At 63.6% G+C, this 22,445-nt stretch overlaps 4 protein-coding genes across 8 annotated transcripts; 1 reads left to right on the top strand and 3 right to left on the bottom strand.

Annotated features, from left to right (window-relative positions):
- Positions 1 to 837: 837 nt before the first annotated feature.
- MTFP1 (mitochondrial fission process 1) lies at positions 838 to 2,407 on the bottom strand. Its single transcript, XM_075110035.1, has 4 exons — positions 2,286 to 2,407; positions 1,732 to 1,859; positions 1,423 to 1,655; positions 838 to 1,055 (listed from the first exon to the last, which is right to left on the bottom strand). The coding sequence occupies exons 1-4, from the start codon at positions 2,392 to 2,394 to the stop codon at positions 980 to 982; spliced, it is 546 nt and encodes a 181-aa protein (XP_074966136.1). The 5' UTR covers positions 2,395 to 2,407; the 3' UTR covers positions 838 to 979.
- Positions 2,408 to 2,652: 245 nt separating this feature from the next.
- Positions 2,653 to 7,126, bottom strand: SEC14L2 (SEC14 like lipid binding 2). Of its 3 annotated transcripts, none has more exons than XM_075110030.1 (12): positions 7,006 to 7,126; positions 5,643 to 5,718; positions 5,491 to 5,534; positions 5,222 to 5,281; positions 4,945 to 5,133; positions 4,466 to 4,561; positions 4,136 to 4,196; positions 3,973 to 4,056; positions 3,671 to 3,777; positions 3,445 to 3,584; positions 3,175 to 3,344; positions 2,653 to 3,087 (listed from the first exon to the last, which is right to left on the bottom strand). In XM_075110030.1, exons 1-12 carry the CDS (start codon positions 7,057 to 7,059, stop codon positions 2,936 to 2,938), a joined length of 1,233 nt encoding a protein of 410 aa, XP_074966131.1. In that variant the 5' UTR covers positions 7,060 to 7,126; the 3' UTR covers positions 2,653 to 2,935. The 3 variants fall into 3 exon arrangements, with proteins under 3 accessions (XP_074966131.1, XP_074966132.1, XP_074966133.1); XM_075110031.1 differs by having other exon boundaries at positions 4,945 to 5,013; XM_075110032.1 differs by lacking the exon at positions 5,222 to 5,281 and having other exon boundaries at positions 4,945 to 5,013; positions 7,006 to 7,125.
- A 2,474-nt stretch (positions 7,127 to 9,600) lies between these two features.
- On the top strand, positions 9,601 to 14,122 carry RNF215 (ring finger protein 215). The gene is made up of 10 exons (XM_075110033.1): positions 9,601 to 9,901; positions 10,451 to 10,579; positions 10,902 to 10,973; positions 11,051 to 11,136; positions 11,824 to 11,878; positions 12,209 to 12,313; positions 12,489 to 12,605; positions 12,681 to 12,818; positions 13,090 to 13,192; positions 13,329 to 14,122. The coding sequence occupies exons 1-10, from the start codon at positions 9,617 to 9,619 to the stop codon at positions 13,349 to 13,351; spliced, it is 1,113 nt and encodes a 370-aa protein (XP_074966134.1). The 5' UTR covers positions 9,601 to 9,616; the 3' UTR covers positions 13,352 to 14,122.
- An 851-nt stretch (positions 14,123 to 14,973) lies between these two features.
- Positions 14,974 to 22,147, bottom strand: CCDC157 (coiled-coil domain containing 157). 3 transcript variants are annotated; one of them, XM_075110016.1, is made up of 10 exons: positions 21,670 to 22,147; positions 20,647 to 20,818; positions 19,157 to 19,862; positions 18,767 to 18,844; positions 18,239 to 18,429; positions 17,756 to 17,923; positions 17,047 to 17,215; positions 16,422 to 16,561; positions 15,370 to 15,443; positions 14,974 to 15,291 (listed from the first exon to the last, which is right to left on the bottom strand). In XM_075110016.1, exons 1-10 carry the CDS (start codon positions 21,915 to 21,917, stop codon positions 15,054 to 15,056), a joined length of 2,184 nt encoding a protein of 727 aa, XP_074966117.1. In that variant the 5' UTR covers positions 21,918 to 22,147; the 3' UTR covers positions 14,974 to 15,053. The 3 variants fall into 3 exon arrangements, with proteins under 3 accessions (XP_074966117.1, XP_074966116.1, XP_074966118.1); XM_075110015.1 differs by having other exon boundaries at positions 20,647 to 20,821; positions 21,670 to 22,036; XM_075110017.1 differs by lacking the exons at positions 14,974 to 15,291; positions 15,370 to 15,443; positions 16,422 to 16,561; ... (2 more) ...; positions 18,239 to 18,429; positions 18,767 to 18,844 and having other exon boundaries at positions 19,750 to 19,862; positions 20,702 to 20,821; positions 21,670 to 22,038.
- Between the last annotated feature and the right edge of the window lie 298 nt (positions 22,148 to 22,445).

Genomic DNA, 22,445 nt, shown 5'->3' with positions numbered 1-22,445 from the left:
ACCACAAACATCACCCCGTGGCCCCAAAACCACCACCCCAGGTGCTGAAGCAACCTCTGAACCTGTTTTGGTTTTGCTGTCCCCAGCGCCGTGCCACACGATGAAAAGTTTCCTGTTGGCCGGGCTGGCCCTGGTGGGCAGCATCTTGGTGGCAGCTGCCCTGGTGGGGGGTCTGCTGGGGCTGGCCTTGTCTGCCTGGCGCTTGGGCAGGCGCCGGCGGGGACAGCGGCGACCAAGGCGGCAGTGTCCCTTCCAGGCTGAGCTGCAGAGTGTGGTGGCGTCCCTGGTCCCCAGGGAGCCGGAGAAAGGGGGCGTGTCCAGACTACGTGCAGAGATTGGGGTGAGCCACTGACCCCCTTCCTCACCAATGAAGTGTTTTTTCTTTTCTCTAAAGCTTCTCCTGTGGTACTACATGGATGCCACCACAGGCTGGGGGATGTCACAACACCTGGAAGTCCCATCTTCTGGTACCAGGAACTGGGGCTTCCAGGTGTGGTGGTATGGCCCCACCTTGTGGTGCTGGAGCTGGGGGAGCTCCTGGTTGGGGGTGTGATGGGGGTTCCTGGAGGCATTGCTGAAGCTCCCGCAGATGGCGGCACCTCCTTGGGGACAGTCCCCAGAATGTTCCATGAGGCTGGTAGTGGCTATGGAGGGGTTCCAGCCAGGAGCTGGGGGTGCTGGTGGGGGGATTGGGACCACTCTGTGTCTGCAGTGACTGCCCCCCCATCCCAGGGTAGAGATGCCCCAGGGTGCTGAGCCCAGTGTCCCCCCAGGAGGGAATGTGGCAGTGGGTCCCCACCACCACTGCGGTACTGAGGCATCACCTGGCACAGGTGGTCAGGCTTGAAATGGTTTATTAGGACCAGCTGTGGGGTAGGGTGGCTGCTCCAGGGCTGCCACCAGAGTGAGGGATCACAGTAGATGGGTCGCAGCACCCCAAAATCAGCAGTGTGCCTCAGTTTCCCCAGACCAGGAGGGCTCAGTGCGGGGCTGGGGGCTGTCCTGGTGTCCCATAGAGCTTGCGGAGGCTGGAGTCCATCAGGAAATCCACGGACCTGCAGTGGGAGGGGAGAAGGCGTGAGCAGAGTCCTGGTGGGTCCCTCTGGTATGGTTAATGCGGTTGTGCTGAGAGAGGGGGATGTCCCTAATGTCACCCCAGACCTACCAAAATCAGCCTCACCCTGCTAATCCCTGGTTTAGCACCTTGCTCTTGCTAATCTCTGCCCTGTGAGGTTGTGTCCCAGCTGAAGCCCAGCAAAGCTCCTTTGGGGTGGGGACCCCCACCCTGGTCACCCACGCTCCCCACACCCAGCCCTGAGACCAGGCTGGGAGGAGATGTGCTCCATCCCGTGGGATGTAGGGATGGGGTGGCTGGTACCTGCTTGTCCCCAAGGGGGTGGCCCTGTGCCTCCCTGCCCTTACCTGTCGATAGGGGTGATGATGAGGGGGATGGCAGCCAGCCCCAGGGCGGTGGTGGTCCACCGGCGGAGGGGCAGGGGCCAGCGGGTGAGGGCACCCAGCAGAGCCAGCGAGGCAGCGCAGAGACGGTTGATGGTGATGCCGGGGATGGCCACCGAGGCCAGGCTCTGCCAGACGAAGGTGTCCACCACAGCCACCCCTACCCGCGTGGCCTGCGTGGGGTCCTGCGTGTGGGCCTGGTGGGGACGGGGGGATCAGTGGGGAGGGGTGGTGGGTGGCTGGAGGAGCAGGTGGGGAGGAGGCGACACTCACCATGGCAGCTCTCCGGCCCTTATCGATGGCATCGGCGGTCACATATGCAGTGGCCACGCCGTAGCTGGCCCACACCACTGACACCGGCACCAGTGAGCGGAAGGACTCGCCCACCTCGTTGGCATAACCTGGGGGTCAGGAGGGGGGTCAGGGCGGTTGGGGAGCAGCTGTGTTCCCCGGGTCACCCCAAGCAGGGAGTGCTGGTGGTGGGAATGGGGTCGGAGCAGGTGAGTCACCTTGGATGGGCCCCTGCTGCCACCAGGATGGCGGGGCTGTGGGTGACCAGGGACAGCACCCGGTGCTGGCACCGGTGCCTGCGGCCAGCCCCAGTGCCGGTGTGCGGTGCTGCTACGCAGTGCAGTACCAGTACCCGGAGTTAGTGCCCGAGGACAGCAGTCAGTGCTCGGCGTGCGGTGCCGGTACCCGGTGTCATGTGCCCGGTACATGGTCTCAGTGCCTGGTACCCGACGTGGTGGCCAGTACGCGGTGCCCGTGCCCGGTACCCGACACGGTGCCTGGTGCCCAATGCCCGGTTCCCTGTTCCCGGTGCTCACCCAGGTACCGGACCCACGTGTCCCGGTACAGATCCGGCTCCGTCGCCCCCATGGCGCGCGCTCCCGCCGCCGGACGAGCCCGCTCCGATACGCCCCGCCCCCCCAGCATGCGTCACGAAACCCCACCCCCGCGGCACGCGCCGCCGCAGGACGGGAACGGCCCGGGCGCGGCCTCGGCCCGGCTGAAAGATGGCGGCGGGGGGGCGGGGCCTGACCGCGCACGTGACCCCGCGGCGGAGGCGGTGATGGGGGCGGGAGGGAAGCGGGGTCAGTTGTGGGGCTGGGGAGTCAGTACAGTAGTTATAGGGTTGGGGGGATGTAAGGAGTAGTTACGGGGCTGGGGGACAAAAACCAGCAGAGACCCAGCTCGGTCCGTCCCTTTACTCCCCCGCCCCGCTCAGCAGCAGGTGGGCACAGGCCCCACATAAGGCACAGGGAGGGGGACCCCGGGCACTCTGGCCCCCTCCAACTCTGCTCAGCCCCCCGCCTTGGTCCGTGAGCTCCAGGGGCTCAGTCCCCTTATCCATCCTCCCGGCCGCTGCACTGGCAGGGGGCAGCAGGCCATCCTGGGGGGCAGAGAACAGCCGGCTGTCGGGCCTCGGGGTCCCCTTGCGGTGTTGGGGGGACCAGGGGCCGCAGGGGGGCCAGTGCTAGGGGCTGTGGCTGAGGGCCACCTCGCTGAGCTTGTCCCCCAGCTTCTGGATCTGCTGGGCAGAGGTGGCGTCGGGCAGCAGCACCTCCACGCTGTAGCTCACCTTCTTGGCGTGGAGGTAGCTGTAGGTGTTGTCGAAGCGTAGGACATCTGTGGGGAGACGGGAGGGGGTGTCAGGGATGTGGGGAGCGCCCCCAAGGGACGCCCCAGCACCCCAGGGAAGGGGGACATGCTCACAGATGCCGGGCGTGGAGCAGGTGAAGGAGCCATCCTCAGGCACCATGTGGGAGTTGTAGCGTTGGTTGGGGTAGACCTCGGTCATCTCGCCTGCCCGCTGCCGCTCCCCAATCTTGGTCTTCAAGTACACCCCGAAACCCACATCAGCTCCCTCCGACTTGAACTGCCACCTGTGCCAGAAAGGGCCAACGGGGTGCTATGGCGGGGCTGGGGACACCCACCATTGTGTCCCCCCCTCCCCAGCCCTGTGGTGTGGAGCCCCCTCCTCACCTGAGGACGCAGCCAGGGAAGAGGATCTCGTACTCGACCTGGTGGGACGAGCCGCGGTTCACCACCACCGTGTGCTCGTACTGCTGTGCCAGCTGGTCCCGCACATAGTAGTGCTGGGGCACATCCCCCCCATAGTTGATCTGGAAGTGGATGGAGATGGATGTGGGGATGGAGGGACCACCTGGGCACCCCCTGAGGAATTGGGGCCTGGGGGGGTTGCTCCTACCTTGCTGGAGCACTTGGGGTCCCCATCAGGGTCTGTCAGGGTGCCCCCGTACTCTACTGGGATCTGCTCAGGGTCAATGTACTTCTGCAGGACCTCCTTCCAGTTGGCTGGGTGGAGGAGAGCTGGATTGGGGGGGCTGTGACCCCTGTGGGGAGACCCAGCCCAGCCAGGGACCACCCCCAGGGTTGGGGTTTCACCCCTGGGTGGGACAAAAGCGGAGGGGGCCATGGTACTCTGTTTTTAGCTTCTAACACCCCTCCACACCAGCTGGAGACACCCCGGGGGCAGGTGTCAGGACTCACATCCCAGGACCACGACCTTCTTGCGGGTGTCCTCACTCAGGAAGTGCTTGACGAGGTTGTAGGCCACAGGGAAGATCTTGGGGGCTGGGGGGGCAGACAGGGGACGTTAGGGTGGGGGTCAGCACCCAGCCAGCAAGGAGTGGGACCCTGGGGCCTAACTCACCCTTCACAATAAACAGGCGCTTGAGGGACTCGGGGTAATTCTCCTCAAACATGGTCAGGAGCTGCAGGATGGGGAGAGCTTCAGGTCATTCTCCTGTCCCATGTAACCCCCCGCCAAGGTGTGGGTGGTAGCACAGCGGGGCTCAGGCTGGTACCCCCACCCCAAAACACCGGTGTTAGGGCATGGGGCACTGGCAGGGACCTGACATTGCATCATCCCTCGGGGCCATGAGTCAGCCCGGATCCCTGCGTCACCACATCACCACCACAGCAGCTCAGGGTCAGCTGTGGTCCCCAGCCAGGGAAGGGGGTCGGGCAGGGAGCCCCTCACCTCCCCATATGTGTCCACGGCTGGCTTCCAGAGGTGCTTCAAGCCCAGGCCCTCGCAGTCATAGACCATCAGCACCATCTCGATCTTCTTGCCCAGCTGGGACGGGAGGACAGGGAGGGGGGGCTCAGGCAGCGCTGGGACCCACAGGAGGGTCCCCGATGGGCTGGCACCCCCACAGCCAGAGCCTCCTCCTGAGTGTTGGTGTGAGGAGAAGGGGCATCATGGGTTGGTGTGGGTGCTGGGATGTGGACACGGGCTGGCGGGCTGGACAGGACATGGACATATGGGGTGGGGAGGGGACATTGGGGGTTTGGGGTGGGCCAGGCATGGGCTTACAGGGCTGGTGGGGCCGTGGTGGGATGGACGGGACTTGGACTTGCAGGACTGGAGGGACGTGGGCTGGTGGGGACAGATTGTGGGAGACAGTGGGGAGCTGGGCCGGCAGGGTGTAGGCACGGTGCGGGCAGGCAGGCACCCACCTTCTGGCTCTGCTGCTCGCACTCTCGCCGCAGCACCTCGCAGTCGCGGAACTTGTTCTTGAGCAGGTCCTGCTTGGAGGCGGAGAAGAGCAGCCCCTTGGCGTCCAGTGGCCCAATGATCTCGTACCAGATGGGGCTGCCCTCCCGGTCATAGCCGCACATCCCCCCTGACATGTACTTCCTGATCACCTGCGGACACACAGGGGTCTCAGGGGGACCCTGCGCCCCTTTGGGTGTCCCCTCCAGGGACACCCACCCCGGGACTGGGGACACTCACCTCAGGGGCCTCCCAGGAGATGATGTTGTTGGCATCCATGTGCTTGCGGACCTCGACGTGCTGCAAGGCAGGGGCAGAGCAAGCCAGGGTGAAGGGATTTGGGGACCCCACTGTCCCATGGGGTGAGGTGCACCCCACAGGCAGGTCACCCTTGTTGGGAAAGAGGGGCTGGGCTGGTGGCCCCTGGCACGCTGTCCCGTCCCAGGTGACAACTGGGAGCTTGACGGAAGTATGGCGGGGTCCCCCCAAAAAGCAGGGTGCCCTCTCACCTTGCGGAGCATCGCCTCTGACTTCGGCAGGTCGAAGCAGCGTGCTGCAAGAGAGCAGAGAGCTCAGCCCGTGTCCCCGGCTCCACACACCACCCCCAAAATGGGGTCTTCCAGCCCTGCCCCCCACCAACGTCCCCCCACCCTGGCGTTACCTCGGAGCCATTTCAGGAGGAAATAGTCGTCCTGGGAGGGCAAGGAGGGCAGCACATCCTGCAGGTTCTCCCGAAACTGCAGGGAGAAGAGGGATCACTGGCAGAAGCATCCCCGCTCCTACCCCAAAAGTCCTAAGGCTGGAGGTTTGTGTGTGTGTGTGTCCCCCAGAAAAGTCCCAGCCAGGCCTGGGACTGTCCTGGGAGAGAAGGGACGTCCCATGCCCCATCCCTGCCACCAGATGCAGCCATGATGAGCAGCCAGTCTCTGCTCTCCTCCCTGGCAGGGTGACTGTCACCAGGCTGGCCACCAGTCACCTGATGTCCCCAAGCTGGTCCCCTTGCAGAAGGCTGCCACCAGCCGGGTCCCACCAGCCACCCTCGCCCCCCAGGGGCCAGTCCCCTCCTCTGCCATCACTGGTGGTATCCTTTGCTCAACGGATGGTCACTGCTTGTCCCCCCCAGCTCCAGTGACACCCCAGCATGTCACAGACCCCATGGCCAGCCTGGAGCGGGCAGGACGGTGGCAGGGCACAGAACTGGGGGGATCTGGGGGAGCCAGGGTACCCTGAGCACGTGGCCCCACTCACCCCGGCCAGGTTACGGCCCAAATCTCCGTACCAGTCCGAGACCTCCCCTTAATGAGCCCGATTAGATTATCTCCCACTGAATTTAGGTGTAATTAAACCCAGGATTAGCTTCTTCACCCTGAGAAAAACAAGGTGCCGGCAGACGGGTTTCACAGCTCGCCTTTCCCCCCTGTCACTGCCTTGGCACCGGGAGGATTTCGGCTCTGCGCCCCATGCCTGCTCCTGCCCCCCGGCCTCCGGACTCCGCCGGGGTCATTGCCCGTGGCTGAGTTTGGCTGAGTTGCAAAGGCAGCAAGAAAATAAAGTAACTGGCATTGCCCTCTTGGTGGGGTGGAATAAACCCAGATAAAGCCTGGCGCTCAGGCGAGGTGTCAGTGAGGGCATCAGGGTGGCCTTGGGTGCCGTGGCCACCATGGTGGGTGACCACCGCCATGGGGCGGTGGGCTTCCCAGCCGTCGGTGGGACCAATGGGAAGGATGGGAGAGGGATGGGGGGGTGGCCGGTGCCTGGTCCCGGGGGGGGCCACCGGTGGGGTGGTCCAGCAGGTGAGACACCCCTACCCCAGGACCCACCCAGGACGGTCCTTCCCCAGTGGGCAGCCCCACGGTGGGACTCAGCCCAGGGGTTTGGGGAGCGGGGGCGGCGGACCGGGGCAGCGGGAGGCCCCCGGGATCGGGACCAGGAGCGATGCCCATCGCCGCGGCGGGACCCCGGGCCCGCGCCCCCCACCCCCACCCCGACCCCGCAGCATCCCCCGGTTGCCGATCCCGGCTCACCTGGGCGAGCGCCTCCGCCTGCCGCGGGCTCAGGTCCCCGACGCGGCCGCTCATGGTGCCCCGGCCCCGGCGGGGGGATGCGCCGCCTCTGCCGGGCCGCCCGGGGCGGCGGCAGGTTGGGGAGGCTGCGGAGCACCGCCCTCGGCCCGCCCCGGCCCGCCCCGGCCGGCCTTGGACCCTGCCCGCAGCCCCTGGCCGCCCGGGCAGCGCCCGCCACGGCCCCGGGGCTGGGGGGGGCATGGGGAGGGGATCGGGGGGCTATAGGGGGGATGGGGGCTATAGAGAGGATGGGGGGGATATGGGGGCTCTAGGGGGTATGGGGTGTGTGTGGTGGCTATAGGGGGGAGGGAGGCATGGGAGTCCATGGGGGCCATAGGGGGTATGGGGGCATGGGGCATATGGGGCAGTATGGGGGAGTATGAGGGACATGGGAGGTAGGGGGCGGTGCTGGACGGTATGGGGGAAGTAGAGGGGGATGGGACTGTGGGAGATATGGAGGGTATGGGGGACATGGTGGGGTATCAGGATATGGGGGGTATGGGAGGACATGGAGGGGTATGGGGGTATGGGGGACACAGGGTGGTGTGGGGCCATGGCACAAGGGTGGGAAATTATGAGATAGGGGCAGGTGACAGGGAGAGGGAACAGTGATGGGGGCAGCAACAGGGATGGGAGATGGGGACAGGATAGATGTGGGAACTGGGGCAGGGGACAGAGGTGGGGACAGGGTGACTGCTCAAGCACAGGGGTAAGGGACTGGGGCAGGGTGCTGGGGAGAGTGGACAGGGCAGGGACACTGGGTTCACCCTCCTCATAACCAGTGGCCCTTGCTCCCCAGGGAGAGGGACCTCCCCTGGGAAGGGGGTCCCAACCAGGAGAACTGGTCCCTGCAGGGGTCCTGCAGCCTCAACCCTGGCACCCACAGACCTGCTCTGGTTGGGGTCCCGAGCAGGGGAACATTCCCTATCCTCACTGTCCCTTCCTGGGAGTGCTGTGTGTCTCCCATGGGTCTGGGTGTGCCCCATGGAGCTCTGCATGGCCTATGGAGCCATGTGTCCCCCATGGACGTCCCATGGAGCCATCTGTGTCTCATGAAACCGTGCATGTCCCATGGAGCCATGGATGTCCCATGGACCTGTGCATGTCCTGTGGAGCCATCTGTGTCCCATGGAGCTGTGCATGTCCCATGGAACCATACATGTCACATGGAGCCATATGTGTCCCTTGGAGCTGTGGCTGTCCCATGGTGCTGTGCATGTCCCAGGGACTCACAGATGTCCTAAGGAGCCATCCACATTCTATGGAACCATAAGTGTCCTATGGAGCCACACATGTCCCTTGAAGCTGTAGATGTCTCAGGAAGCCATCCATATCCCATGAACCTATGGATGCTCCACAGAGCCATTCACATCCCGTGTGTGTCCCACGACGCAGGTGTCACGTTCGTGTCCCCTCCATGGGGCCACGCTCATGGCAGCAGTCCCCTAGGCTCCCATTTTGGGCCCCTCACCAAAGCTGCACAGAGCCCCACACTGGTGACCACATTTCCTGGCCCAGCCCCGGAGCCATACAGGCTTCCAGGCTGTTTTTTATGGCACAGCCAAACACTTGGCAATAGGGATGTTTTACCATGTGGTTAAACCTGCTCTGGTTGCCAACTGTGGGTGGAGGGGCCCTGCCCACCTGGAGATTAAGCCCCCATGTTTCAACACGGTTGGGGATGTGGGGGACACACCCAGACCCATCCCGCGGGCACCCAGCAGCTGTGGGAGCTGGGAGGCCTTGGCATTGAGTCCCCGTCCCCAGCATGGCCCCTGCCAAAAGCAGGTCAGCGCCAGGGCCTGTGCGGCAGCTAATCCGGCAAATCTCCCCACTAGCACATGTGCCCGGCACACGTGGCCGAAGTGGGGCTGGGACAGCGGCACCAGTGGGGCTGCCAGGCACCTAGCAGGACAGGGACAGTCGAGGGGTGTCGGTTGGGGGGAGCAGTTGGATTTGGGGGTACTCGGGCATCGGTGCGTCCCCGTGCCACCCAGGCATATGCCCACACGTGTGCCGCAGCTGTGGCCAGCCACGGATGTGGGTGCCCAGGTGTGCGGGGCTGAGCGTGTCCCCGCGGCTCTGTCCCCGTGGCACCCCTGTGTGCCCCTGCATCCACAGGGAAGCGGAGCCATGGGCGGCCGTGGGGGGCTGTGTCCCCATGCCTGGTGCTCTCCCTCTCCTGGTGCCAGTCGCTTTCCTGGTCCCGGTGCCCATCCCTGTCCCCGTCCCTTTCCCGGTGACGATCCCAGTCTCGGTGCCAGTGCCTGTCCCTGGCCCGCTGCCAGTGCTGGTCTTGCTGCCTGTCCTGGTCCCTGTCCCGGTCCCAGTGCCTCTCCCGGTCCCTGTCCTCGTCCCGGTCCCGGTCCCCGTCCCTGTCCCCATCACCATCCCCGCCCCGTCCCTGTCCTGGTGCCCATCCTGGTCCCGGCCCTTGCGCCGCCCCGGCCCCAGCTCCCTGTCCCTGTCCCCATCCCAATCCCGGTCCCGCCCCCGCCCCAGGCGGCCGTCGGCGGCGCGGCGGGTCCTCCGCGGCGGCAGGGGGCGCTGCGGGGCGGGCCGGTGCGGAGCGATGGCGGCGGTGCGGGCTGCGCTGCTGGCGCCGCTGCTGGCGCTCTGCCGGGGCGGGCCGGGAGCGGCGCCGGGGCCCGGGGCCGCCGCCCGCGTCGAGGTGTCGGTGGCCGGGCCCGGGCCGGGGGACGGACCCGGGAGCGGGGCGGGGGCGGCCGCGGGTCCTGGCGGCGCCTACATGCTGCGGGGGGCCGTGCTGGGAGTGGGGGGCGGCCGGGGCGGGCCAGGCCGGGGGGGCCCGCGGGAGGAGGAGGAGGAGGAGGAGATCCGCGGGCGCCTGCTGCTGGTGAGCGCCGGCACCGGAGGGGGGTGGGGGGCAGTGGGGGCTGGGGGCACTGGAGGACATTGCGGGGGTCTATGGGCAGTGTGGGCGGGGAGTGGGCACTGGGGGCAGTGGGCACTGGGCACTGGGGGGCACTGGGAGACGTCGGAGGGGTGCACTGGGGGGGAAGTGGAGGGGGCAGTGGGAACCGGGGGCCACTGGGAGACATTGCGGGGGGCTGTGAGCCCTGGGGGTGGAGTGGAGGGGGCAGTGGGCACTGGAGGGGGTGTGTGGGCACTGGAGGGGGAGTGTGGAGGGGGGAGCAGTAGGAACTGGAAGGCACTGGGGGTTGGGGGGGGGCAGGGACAGTGGGGGGCACAGGCCGGGGCAGGCAGTGAAGGGGTGCCGCTGGCCAGGGCTGCCCAACAGCAGCGGGGAGGTGCAGGCGGGGATGTCCGTCCCCTGCGCCACCCAGCTGTGCCCCCATCAGTGCCCGGCTCCCCAGGGCACCCAGGGATGTGGGGGTGCTCTGGGGTGCCCTGAGCCTCAGGCTGATGATGCTGTACCCCCCAGGTGGGAGATGCAGAGCCAGAGCTGGGCACTGCTGACAGCTGGATTGGTGTGGTGCCCGTGGGTGAGGACCCAGCCGAGGTCCCCCGGGGCGCCAAGGAGGAGTCCTTCACCGCCGCTGTTGTCAGCAAGGTGACTCTCTGCCTGGCCTGGGTCCTCTCTGCCTGGCCCTGGGGCTGCCGTGGCGTTTGCTAGTCACAAGCCTGCAGGGCACCTCCTGGGGTGTCCCCTCACCAGATGTGGGGGATCCTGGCCTGTGCTTGGTGGCAGGGGGGTCCCTGACAGGGCTCCTGGGCCATGCCTCTTGGGTCCCTTGCAATACTTTGGCTGGGGCAGAGGGGCACCGAGTGCTGCCTGCTCCCTGCAGTGGGATGGGAGCTGAACGAGGGCCCGGCCCAGCTGCCCATCCTCCCACCTGTCCTGACCTCTGATCCTGCACCCTCCGCCTCTGCAGATGAAGCGAGCCCTGGTGCTGGGGGCGTCAGCCCTGCTCATCCTGGCGCTGAACCAGAACGCCATACGGGAGGTAGGAGAGTGCCGGCAGCGGGTCCCTGAGCCGGTCTCGTGCCCTGCTGATAACGGTTGCTTTCATCTCCGGTGCAGCTGGATGTTTCCCAGCTTCTTGCCAAGCCTGTGATTGTGATCCAGTCTTCGGACAACGTCACCAAGCTGCTGGGAGCGCTGCTGCGGTACGGGCTGGGGCAGTGGGAGGGAGCCGGGCAAGAGTGTAGCTCTGCGCCTGCTCCCCTGCTCGGCTGTGACAGCCAGGAGCTGCCCTGGCGGGGCCTCTCCCACAGCACGATGCCTTTGCTGGACTGGTTTCAAGCTGGCACTGTGTGGAGACCAGCTGGGGCTGAGACCCATGTTTCCACAGAGGGTGTGAGTCAGATTCACCCCTTCCTCAGGGCCTGACCCCATCCACGGGTCCCCACATGGTGACAGGGACCAACAGTGGCCTTGCCAAGCCCTTCAGGACTCTCACTACAAAATAGCCAGACAGGCTGGTTATCAGCATGACACCAGCATCTCCACCACCTTTGCCAGTGTTTATTCCCACCACCTGTGGCATTAGGACCCCCTCGGTCCTCCTTCCACGTGGTAAATCAGCGTCGCTGCTGTGGTGTCGCAGATGGGGAAACTGAGGCACAGTTCTGGGAGGGAGAGACCTGTGCAGGGCCACTTGGAGGGCTGGGCGTGGTGGGGAAGGGGTAATCTCGCTGCTGCCTCCCCTGTGTGTTCCTCTGTCCCCTGTGGCCCCCCTGCCCACAGCTCAGCCTGTCCCTGCAGGGGAGGGAGTGCTCCCTGGGGCTGGGGTGCTGCGGGCCTGATCCTGCTCTGCCCGTGGGATTGATGCTCTTCTCGCCTTTTGCTCACAGCGGGCTTCAGGCTACGGCAAAGATCACATACCAGGCAGTGCTGCTGGAGAACCTGGTATGTAGGTCCTTGTCTTCCTCTTCCTCTTCCTCCTCCCTCTCTGGGTGGGAGGGCAGGGGCATGGCTGTGCCCAGCCACACTTCCCCAGCTGATGGGGAAGCTGAGCTGCCGGGAGCAGGAGCCGGATCCCCAATGGCTGTTGAAGCTGCTGGTGCCTGGGTTTCCCCAAAGACCTGCTCGGTAGGAGCGTGGCAGCTGGCAGCCGCCTGTGGTTCCTCCTCCCCTGAACTGGTGTGATCCACCCAGCGCAGCGGGGACCCCACCCCTGGCCTCGGGCAGCGCCGCCAGCCATCACAGCCATCAGCAATGCCATCTCTTGCCTTGCAGGGAGTGACCCTCACCCTGTGGTCGACCTGCGGCCTCTCTCGAGGGGGTCTCTATGGGGAATGGCAGGGGGTCATCTGCACGGGGGAGAACAGCTCGCAGGTCCAGGTACGCGTGCCAGCACCAGCAGAGGCTCTTCATGTAGCCGAGGTTTCTGGTGTGGGGGCAGCAGCAGGGGCTGCTGGCGGGGCTGCTGGCTCCTGGTGGGGCCAGGAGCAGAGTGGGGGTCTCTGGTTCGCCCCGTGCTCCGCTCCCTGACTGCCTGCCGGCACTGCTCCTGCAGAAGTATCTCCAGCAACTGTGGAACACCATCCTGCTGATCGCCCTGCTCCTCTGCACCGGGGTAATCGTGCAGGCCCAGCGTCAGTCGCGGCAAGACCCATTGGAGCAGGACGCCGAGGTGGGAACATCTCCGCTCTGCTCCTTGCCAGGGAGACCGGCGGCTGGCGTCTGACCCTCTGCTCTGCCTTCGCAGCTGGATCTGAAGCAGCACATTCGGCGGCAGCTGTCAGCACTGAAAACCCGGCGGTACCATCCCGGCAAACCGCTCCGGAGCCAGGCCTGCGAGATCGATAGCTGTGCTGTCTGCTTGGACCAGTTCCACAAGAGCCAGGTAGGGCCTGAGGGGCACTGGTGCTGCACTGGGAGGCCTGCAGCCTGTCCTGGTCACCGTCTGGGGCCACCCAGGCTCGTGCCATCCCTTTGCTGCCTGGGTCTGAGCCTCCCCTCATTTGCCGGGGCATCCCTGCCAGTGGGCTGTGTAGCGGAGGATCGTCCCCCTCTCTTGGGCAGCATGACGGTGGCAGGGCTGTGGCTCAGCCATCATGGTCACGGTACCCCTGCCCGGTTCTGCTCACGTCTGCCGTCTGCATCCCTCTCTGCAGTGGCTGCGGGTGCTGCCCTGCTCCCATGAGTTCCATCGGGACTGTGTGGACCCCTGGCTCCTCCTGCAGCAGACCTGCCCTCTCTGCAAGCGCAACATCCTGGGTGAGAGCCGCACCAGAGCCCCACCATGCTCCGTACCGTGACCTGGGAGCGCGTGTGTGTGTGGGACAAAGGCTGGGGAGGAATCAATGCCCCCCAGGCACCCTGTGCGATGGCCTTCCGTCCTTCTCCCTTCCAGGGAACTGCTGCACGGAGAGCTAGCTGGCCCGACAGACACACTCCAGGGACAGACCCATCGCCGCTCGGGGGAGAGGGAGGGGGCAGGGGGTGCTTGGCAAGTGGCGCTCGCTGCCAGAGTGGGACCGGCACAGCTGCGCCCATTGCAGCACCCAGCCATTCGAGAGTGAAGGATCTCGGGGCTCTCCCCGCTGGGCGTGAGTAGAGGGGTGGGGGGTCCAGTTGGCCAGTGCTGGGGGGGCTGGGGGAAATGGGTGCTGGGGAAGGAAGCTACGGGGGCACCCATGGGTGTAGTGGGGTGGGGGAACAGAGGCTGGCGGTGGGGAAAGCCCTAGCCTGGCTGCACTCTTCCCCTGCTCATAGTAATTTTTCTAATTCTCTTAATTTTTTGCTTTTAATTTGCCAGTGGATGCAGCAGGGTGGGCAGAGCCCAGCGTGGGGCCAGGCTGCACCTGAGCCCGGCAGAGCAGCCTGGCCACAGTGAGCCCTGCTGCAGCGCGGGTGCGTCGGGTGACAGCTCTGCCAGGGCCAGGGACGGAGCTGGCAGGGCTGCTCGGCAACCTGCCACCTCGCTGCGGGAGGGCAGGGGGGTTATTTATACTAATTTATTAGAAAGGACGGCACTAGTCAGCTGCAGAGACTGAGCACGGGGCTTTTTTGACTGAACACAGTTGAGCTGCGGTGGCTGGGGACTTGCTGCGAGCCTTAACAGGCTCCTGTTCTACGCAGCAGCCAGTGGCTGCTGGGCTGCAGCTTCACAGGCGTCCGTCTCTATTAAATACAGAGCAAGGAGAGGTTGCTGTGTCTTGCGTCATGGTTGGGTGGCTCCCACCACCCTCTGAGGCTCATGAGGTTGCTTAGGGTTTTGGTGGGGTGGTCCCAGGCCCCTCTGGGTGCTTGTAGCTGCCGGCAGCACAGGGAGGGCCAATTTCCCAGGCCACAGCTGTGCTGGCAAGCAGAGAGCAGCTCAGAATCCTTTCATCCCCAGCCTAGCTCTGCCTTCCTCTTCAAAGCAGCTTGGCCACATCCTAGTCACCCATCCGGAATAGTTCCTGGCATGAACTAACTTGTGCTGTGCTCAGGCATCGTCTGGGTGACAAGAGCTGTGCCAGGGACTCCAATAGCAGTTTAGCTGTGGGCAACCAAGCTCCAGCACCCAGGAATGTCCCTGGCCCCGCTCAGCTGACTGTGCAGGGCCTGCTCTGTGCGCCCAGGGAGTGATTCCCCCCTCCCAGGGCTCCTCGCCTGTGTGCAGGTCAGTCCTCTGGCTGCCAACTGGGGGAAGCCAGTCCCAGCCCAGTCCCTGCCCAGCCCCTGCAGCAGGGCTTCTCTGGGGTCGCTGTGCTGAGGGAGAAGCAGAGGGGACATGCCAGCCCAGCCCTCTGCGCCGGCACCCTCAGGTTTACTACAAACCACAGGGCTGCCCAACGGAAAGGGACAACGGGGACACTGTGCAGACCCATTCGGTTCCACAGTCCTGCAGAAAACAAAGGGAACCAACAACAGGAGGCCGACTGGTAGCTCAGCCGTGGCAAAGCCGCTGCGGGACTGTCTCCTTGGGCTTCCTACACCCACTGCGTGCGGGCTCGACGGGACGGGCAGAGCGAGCGCGTTTCCCAAGGGAGTGTGCCTTCGTGATGCACAAAGAACAGGTAACGAGCTCCAGTGGGGCAGGGCAGGCGGCTGCTCACTGAACGCCTCATTTCTGCGTTAGCCTCATGAGCTTTTATTTGCGGTGGCCACTAGTGCGGTGAGAGGGGAGGGGCGGCGTTTTGCCTCTCCCTCGTGGCTTGGGGGGGCTGAGCACCAGGCCCTCCACTGCGAACGAGAGGCAGGGTCCGGTCTTGCACGCAGGCTCTGCCAAGAGCGGCTTTGGCTGCTGGCTGCCGAGAGCTCGCTGCCAGGCCTCGCCTGTGCATCCGTGTGTCCCTGTGCTGTCCCTGCTGCCTCGGCTGCTCGGCCGCCTGCAGGAGGGTGGGAGTGGTTAGAGGGGAGGAAGAAGAGGGAAGCTTCCCAGCCCCTTCCTCTGGGTTCCTACTCACCCTGATTCCTGCTGCCCAGCCTCCACCGTGCACTGGCTGCTGAGTTGAGACCACAGCTGGGTCTGTGGGATGAGCTGAGGAAGAGAAGAGGGGGTGAAACTTCCCCCCACGCTCAGCTCCAGTCACACGCCTTTGCCCCAGGCAGCCGTCACCACTGAGCTGGTGGCAGTGGGTTGGTGGCACAACAGCCGTGGTGGGGCTGAAATAAAGAAGCTGGGAAGCAGACCTGGTCACCTCAGCCAAGCAGCTTTCCCTGCCAAAACCAGTCAAAACTGACTGACCTCCCAGTGGGACAGGAGCCTGGGCCCTCCGGGGGCAAGCATACCGCAAAAATACAAAGCTGGTCTAAACCTAATGCACTGAGCTGCAGCAGCTGACCCAGGGGAAGGGTTTTATGGCAGCCCCCATGCCCGGCTAGGTCTGCAGCTGTGTGCGGCCCGTACCGGGCAGGAAAGGCTGCTCCAGCAGCCACTGCTGAGGCGTTGGCACAAGCCCCAGCACTGCCCTGCCCATGCCATTCACTCCCAGGGAGCGAGTGACCTTGCCGTGCTGCCCCTGGCTGCAGCCTGGTGCAGGGGAACGTGCCGGAGCAGGTCTGGGTCTGGCCACCGGCAGCTGCGGGCACCATGCATGCTGCAGCACCCCAGCATCGGCTTAGCAGCTTTGGCTCGGAAAGTGTCAGGTAGGAGCACCCAGTTAAGCTGCCCTGAGGCCAAGATGGGCTCCTGAAGGCAGGATCAGGCCCTGGGACAGTGAAGGATCACAGCCCCCGCCCAGCTTTGTGCCCTTTTGGAAGGAGCTTTGTCCAGCTTGGCCCCATGCAGGCTGGAGAAGTAGCTGCTGAGTCGCAGGGCATGTTGTGTGAGGAGCTCCATGGCCTTTTGCTCTGTGGAGCCTTTTCTGGAAGCATAGGCAACCAGGGAAGCGCTCCCCAGAGGATGCGGGACAGCACCAGGGGCCACAGGGTGGTTTGGGGCATGCAGCACCCTGCTGGCATGTGCACCCCTCTTCCCAGTGGCACCCAGCTCGCCCTGGTTTGGGTGTAGCCTCACCTTCAGCACACCCTGCTCAGCAGCCACCTTCACTTTGGCTAGCGCAGACCTGAGCCGCATGTTCTCCTGCTCCAGCACACTGATCCGGATGCTGTTAGCCTGCAGCTGCTTCTCCATGTCCTCAGTCAAGCTCCCGGTGCCTGCAAACAAAATATGATGTCCTTGCCACAGAGCCAGAGCTCGACCCGCTGCCGCCTGCCTGCTCAGAGGTGCTGGCAGCAGCTCTCCTCCCTCCCGAGCAGCGTGGGGGCCCACTGGAAAGGCACCTGCCCCAACCAGGGAGCACCAGCACAGCCTGGGAGGTGACAGCTGGGATCCAAAACTGCACCAGCTGAAACTGTGAGGGCAAACAAAGCTCTGCCCATGTGCCCTGGCCCTGCTCTGGTTCCTGGCCTGGAAGAAGGACAAACAGCACCCACATAGGGAGGTGTGGAAAGATGGTAGTGGCTTAGCACAGCCCACAGACTGAGCTCTTCCTGGCTATTAATGGGACAAACTGTGTTGTACAAATAACGCTGGCGCATCCAGAGCTGGCAGGATCCTCTGCAAGCTCTGGGAAATGCCAAAAAGGCACAACCCCACCATGGGAAAGGCAGATGGTGCTGCCCACTGTCCTCTCCCTTACTCTCAAACTGTGTCTCAGCGGGGATGTGGAGCTCGGGGAAGAACACCAGCAGCCTCTCCCGCTCCTTCAGCTCCTGTGTCTGCTCCTCCAGCTTGGAGATGTTTGCCTGCAGCTCCAAGACAGACTGCTCCAGGCTCAGCTTCTCCCGTTGCAGTGCGTCCAGCAGCTCCTGCGCAGCACAGGGCAGAGGTGGTGAGGTTTGCAGAGCTCTCTCCCAAACCTCAGGATGGCACAGTCTGGGGGGAGCCCCACGGGAGTACTTGGACATCCCCCCTTCCCCAAGGAAAGCTCCTGCCCTTTCCTTATGTGACAGGGATGTCCCACAGCAGTGTGAGGAATTGCAGGGTCTCAGCTGTAAAGCCCCTCTGTGAGTTGGAAACACAATATGGTGCGTGCCCAGGAACATGGGGAGGCATGGGAAAAGCCTGAGCTGCCACTTCCCACTGCTCCCCTCTGCCTTGGCTGCAGGGTAAAGCAGCAGAGACTTGCCCAGGCAGGAGAGGGGGTCTTCCCCAGGGGGCCCGGTAGGACATGTCCATGTGGCAATATGACACCAAGTCCCAGAATCCCTCTCCTGGGAAAACTCTGGCTATGGGCAGGGGATGGGGCAACAGGTGGCTCCCAACACCCACGTGGCACAGCTGTGTCCCTCCTCAGGAAGCCCCGCTCCTGACAACCCCCTGGGTGCACACTGGCTGCCAGCACTGACCTGCTGCGTCCGTAGCTGTTGCCTGCTCTGCTCCCGGCTCTCCTCCAGCTGCTCTGCCAGCCTGGCCGTGCTCTCCTCGGCCTCTCCCAGGCTGGCTTGCAGCTCCTCACGCTCCTGGTCCAGGCTGTTGAGCTGCAGCAGCAGGGCGCTCTGCTTAGCCTGCAGGGACTGTACAGGGCAGGTGAGCCTGCATGGGGCTGCTGCTGCACCCGCTCACCACTGCCCTTACACAGGCCAGCAGCACCCATGATGACAAGGAGCTGTGGCAGCAGCTGAGGGCAGAGAAGGGGTGCAGGGTAAGGAGGGCTTGGCCATAGCCACACAGAGCCAGCACGGATGGAGGGTGAGCTCCTCAGGGCCCAGCACCACAAGTGGGATCTCTGAAAGAGCTGGCCTGAGCTCAGCCCGCTCCCACAGCATGCTGTGGGGCTGCAGAGCAGCTCCGGAGCAGGGCAAGGTGGGCAGCAGCAGACCCAGCCGTACCTCCTGGTGCCTCAGCATGCTCTCCACTTTGGCCTTCTCCTTCTCCAGCTGGGTGGTGGTGGCACTCAGCTCCTGGCCCAGGCTCTCCCGCTGGCCAGTGAGCACCTGCACCTTCTCCTCCAGCTCCAGCACCCAGCTCCTGGCCACCATTGTGGTCCTCATCTCCTCCAGCAAGGTTGCCTTTGTCGCCTCTGGGGAGACACCACACCTTGGGCACAGGCTCAGCAGGAGGGGAAGAAGCTCCTGATGAGGTGGCTTGAAGGGGCCCCCCACCCTCCACAGGCCCTGGTGAGGGGGTGGCAGGTCTGACAGGAGGGCTGCAACCTCCTGAACCTCCACCAGTACCAGCACGAGCCCTCTCTGGTGCAGGGTGATGTTTGGGCACTGTGACAAAGGAGGCTCGTCCTCCCCCACCATTCCCACCAGCGCTTCACCTGACTGATCTGGGGGACCCGGGAGTTAGGTAGTGAGATCAGAGCAAGGCTGGGGGAGAGACGTGCCAGCTGGGTGAGCCCCAGGGGTCCTTACCCAGCTCCTGAACAGCAGCCTGCTTCGCAGCCAGCTCCTCCTTTAAGGTGGAGAATCGCTCTTCCAGCAGAGCAGCTCCTAAATCAGCACAAAAACAATACTAACGAAACAGCTCCACAAAGAAACTAAAACGAGGCAGCAAACAGCCATGCCAAAGCATTTTGTAGCCAGTGATTGGGTCATGCTGTGCTTCAGCAGGGAGGAAGCAGTGAGAGGATGTGGACAACCGGCTCCCACTGTCTGGGGTTAGTTTCACAGCAGAGAACAGCCCAAGCACCTACCAAAATCAGCAGCAAAAGCCCTACTCATGGTGGTAAGCCCAAGATTCGACCATGGACCCCACAATTCTTCTGCAAAAACCCACGGGCCTGGGAGGAAACAGCACTGTACCTCTCCGTAGGTCATCCTTGTCCTGCTCCAGCCTGGCTACAGCCTCTAAATAGTCTTTGTTCTTTACTTCCAGGTTCTGCTCAGCCTCCTTCCTCTGCTGCGCTTGGGTCTCCTTCTCCACCTGAAGCAACCTGGAGAAGTCCTCAACTTGTTTCTGCAGCTTGTCCTTCTGTTTCTCTGACTCTTCCAGCTTAGACTTCAGAGGGTTGACCTGCTGCAGCAGCATCTGGAGGTGTTTGCTGATTCGGGAGAGGTCCTTGGTCTGCTCTGAGGCCCAGTAGCTCATGTCCATTGCAGAGAGGGTCCTTCTCCCTTTGCTTTCCTCCACCATCTCCTGGAACCTGCTCAGAGCTGAGGGGATGTTCTGGCTCTGGCAGATGCTGGTGATGGCATTGCCGACCTCACGGAGAGTGGCCTGGGCGCTGGCACAGGTGTCACAAGGTCCCACAGAAGACCTTGTTATCTGCGTGGGGATGCTGCGGCTGCTCTCGGCCACGCTGCAGGCAGCGGTCAGGAAGCTGCCCAAGGAGTCGCTGTCTGGTGCACAGACACTCAGCGATGGGCACAGAGAGGTGGACTGGGCAAATTTTGTGGAAGTTCTTAACTCCAAAATGACAGGTGAGCAGTGTTTCAGGCACGCGTCCTCAGGTTTCCCAGCCTGGGAAGTGGATCGCCGTGTGGGGATCTCCTTCCTGCAAGCTGCTTTCTGGTGGAGAGAGCATAGAACAAAAGCAGGGCCTAAATGAAACAGTCGGCTGCAAATGATCCGTAAGAGCCCAAATACAGAGGTGTGAAGCCTGGGGAGAGGACCTTAGTGCAGCCAAGGGGCTACAAGGGCAGCAAGCCCATCTCTTGGGAGGAGAAGAGTTCCCAGAGGCTGGAGGAAGACAGCTACCAAGCACTCAGGTTGCCTGTCTACTGTGCTCCTCTTCTTTCCCACCTCCTGTGCTGTCTCCTGGTTATGCCAGATGAATTACTGTGAGATTTTGTGACAAAAGGGATCGTTGTTGGGGGAAAAAAAAATGCAGGGGAGTGGCATAGTGTTTTTTACCACAAATTATTTCACTGATTGGCACCAGATCAGCCCTGCAAACAGTGGGGTCAGCAGAGCTGCAGGGGGAGTGTGTTGGCAGGAGGAGAATATTTTTCCAAGCATTAAGGGCGGCCAAGCTCCCCCATCCTGCGACGCTGGTGGATGCCTGGAGGAGGACGGATCCCGCAGCGCAGCTGGGAGCGGCAGTTAGAGGAGGGAAAGGACTCATGCTGGGAGGGGACAGTGTGGGACAAATGTGTCCTAATGGACACACAGATCAGCACTTGGAGGGTCGTGAGCCAGAAGCACATCAGGCATGGCCACTGCGTGTGTCACGGGGTGTCCCCGAGAAGGACCATGACCTCAGCATGGTCCAAATCATGGGGGCAGAAGCAAGGGCCATTTCTGTGACCCCTGCACTCCGCTTGTGGGGTGTCAGGGCCCCCAGATATCCCACCTCGGCCACGAGCTGCTGGTAGCAGGCCCCCAGTTTCAGCATGCTGCACCAGTACCTCCTCACTGTCAGCCCAGCGGACATGCAGGGTCCCACTGCCTGCGTCGGGGGGATGGCTCGCTCACTGAGCAGGTTTTCCGTGTAGCCCATGAAGCTCTGAAGCAGCAGCAGCAGTCTTCTTCAACAGAAACAAAACACAGCTTAGAGCAACACAGCATTTGTAATGGGGAAAGGGCCCTTGGTGTTTAAGAGCACGGTGAGCCTGAAGGGCCAGCACCAAGGCAAGGAGGTTGTTCCCTGTCCCCTGGACAAGGCAATTTTGGCAAAGGAGGGTGGATATCGGCCAGGGTTTCATATGTAGCAGAGCAGCTCCCTTGCTGCTATCTATTGAGAATCAGATCTTGACAACCACATTTTGTGGCTAGCAGGTTGAGGGAGGTGATTCTGCCCCTCTGCTCTGGTGAGACAGCCTTGCTTCCGAGAGGCTGCAGTTCCGTTCTCTTGAAAGATTTGGGGCAGCCACGCTGCCGATATCAAACCCTAATTGTTAGGGCCAACAGCCCTGTAGGAATGGCTCATGTTTGAGAATGGAGTTGAATTTATTTCACCCAGACTGCAAAAGTCGCTTTTGCCTCCCAGGTGCAGCTGTGTCTGAGTGTTTCCAAGGTTTTGGGGTGCAATTTAAAGAACCTGCCCCCATCTGCCCAGGTGCCCTCAGCTCCCAGGCGGAGCAGCAGCTTTCTCTGCTCCTATGCGGCCAGCATTTGTGTGGATAGCTCTGAGCTCTGTGCAGGGAAAGTGGTTGGGTTTTAAGTCTCAGCGTAGAGCCGCAGAGCATGAGGCCGAGGTGCTGAGGTGCCAGTAACCACCCAGCATGGGAACATGTGGGGAAAAAGCATCCAAAACACTTAGCCACGTTCGATGGGCTGCACACACGACGGTGCCCTTCCCTGCGGGGGGAAGGAGCTGCTCTGCCAGCCAAGGTGATTTTAAGAGGGGTGTTTGGGGCTGGCTTTGCCTTCTCACCTGTCTATCACCAGCTCCAGCAGCACCACGTGGGAGTGCTGGCTAAACTCCGGGTCGCTCTCGGCATAGCCGTACTGCTCCAGCAGCACTGACAGGTCCAGGTCGCAGGACACTTTATCAGGGAACTTCCAGGAGGGGAAACGCACGGCCCCGGCCCGGGAGGAGACGTCGGCGATGGCTGCCTGCAGGTCCCTCAGGTCGGCCCGCAGGCTCTCCATGCAGCCGGGGTGGCCCAGGAGGTGCGCCATGCTGCTGGTGGGGGAGGCTGGGGCGGGCCCCCCGCGGCTTGCGGCAGGGCCACCAGGCCTGTGACGGACGGACTGCCCGACGGGGGACGGGTCACTGCGGGGGGGACGGGACCAGCGCAGTGGCCTGGACGACCGGGGGATCCCGGGGCGAGGGGGCGCCGGGCCAGGGCCTGTGCGGGGACCGCGCCGCCACCGTCTGCTGCTATGGCAACCGGGCAGGTCGCGCCCCCTAGACCACGCCCCCTCACTTACCGCGCCCCGGGTAGCCACGCCCCCCGCCACAATGGTACGGTCGTCCCGCTCCCGCCTCCCTCTGCAGCTATCCCCCCTCCGTGCGGCGCGCTAATGGTACTTCCCGCGGCGCATGCGCACTGCCCTCCCCGCCGGCCGGCTGCAGACTCGTCGGATTGTTGAGGTTGGAAAAGTTCTGCGGCATCATCAACCGCCAACCCAACACCCCCAGGCCTCCTAAGCCATGTCCCCAAGCGCCACGTCTGCACGTTTTTTGAACATCCCCAGGGATGGTGA

Source organism: Phalacrocorax aristotelis, chromosome 15 (assembly GCF_949628215.1).
Source record: "Phalacrocorax aristotelis chromosome 15, bGulAri2.1, whole genome shotgun sequence".
NCBI classification, from domain to species: Eukaryota; Metazoa; Chordata; class Aves; order Suliformes; family Phalacrocoracidae; genus Phalacrocorax; species Phalacrocorax aristotelis.
Note: the sequence above shows the minus strand (reverse complement) of the source record. Positions and strands in the feature narration are given on the sequence as shown.

Excerpts from the sequence above, each read along its gene's own strand:
- MTFP1 (XM_075110035.1), bottom strand. The coding sequence starts at position 2,394 with ATGCTGGGGGGGCGGGGCGTATCGGAGCGGGCTCGTCCGGCGGCGGGA. Across the intron at positions 1,656-1,731 it reads AGGGCCGGAGAGCTGCCATG|GCCCACACGCAGGACCCCAC; the intron begins GTGAGTGTCGCC and ends CGTCCCCACCAG. Across the intron at positions 1,056-1,422 it reads ATCATCACCCCTATCGACAG|GTCCGTGGATTTCCTGATGG; the intron begins GTAAGGGCAGGG and ends CTCCCACTGCAG.
- SEC14L2 (XM_075110030.1), bottom strand. The coding sequence starts at position 7,059 with ATGAGCGGCCGCGTCGGGGACCTGAGCCCGCGGCAGGCGGAGGCGCTC. Across the intron at positions 4,057-4,135 it reads GCGCCTGTTTATTGTGAAGG|CCCCCAAGATCTTCCCTGTG; the intron begins GTGAGTTAGGCC and ends CTGCCCCCCCAG. Across the intron at positions 3,088-3,174 it reads CTGCTCCACGCCCGGCATCT|ATGTCCTACGCTTCGACAAC; the intron begins GTGAGCATGTCC and ends GTCTCCCCACAG.
- RNF215 (XM_075110033.1), top strand. The coding sequence starts at position 9,617 with ATGGCGGCGGTGCGGGCTGCGCTGCTGGCGCCGCTGCTGGCGCTCTGC. Across the intron at positions 10,580-10,901 it reads CCGCCGCTGTTGTCAGCAAG|ATGAAGCGAGCCCTGGTGCT; the intron begins GTGACTCTCTGC and ends CCGCCTCTGCAG. Across the intron at positions 12,314-12,488 it reads AGAACAGCTCGCAGGTCCAG|AAGTATCTCCAGCAACTGTG; the intron begins GTACGCGTGCCA and ends CTGCTCCTGCAG.
- CCDC157 (XM_075110015.1), bottom strand. The coding sequence starts at position 21,917 with ATGGCGCACCTCCTGGGCCACCCCGGCTGCATGGAGAGCCTGCGGGCC. Across the intron at positions 17,924-18,238 it reads GCATGCTGAGGCACCAGGAG|TCCCTGCAGGCTAAGCAGAG; the intron begins GTACGGCTGGGT and ends TGCCCTGTACAG. Across the intron at positions 15,292-15,369 it reads GCTGGGCAGCAGGAATCAGG|GCGGCCGAGCAGCCGAGGCA; the intron begins GTGAGTAGGAAC and ends ACCCTCCTGCAG.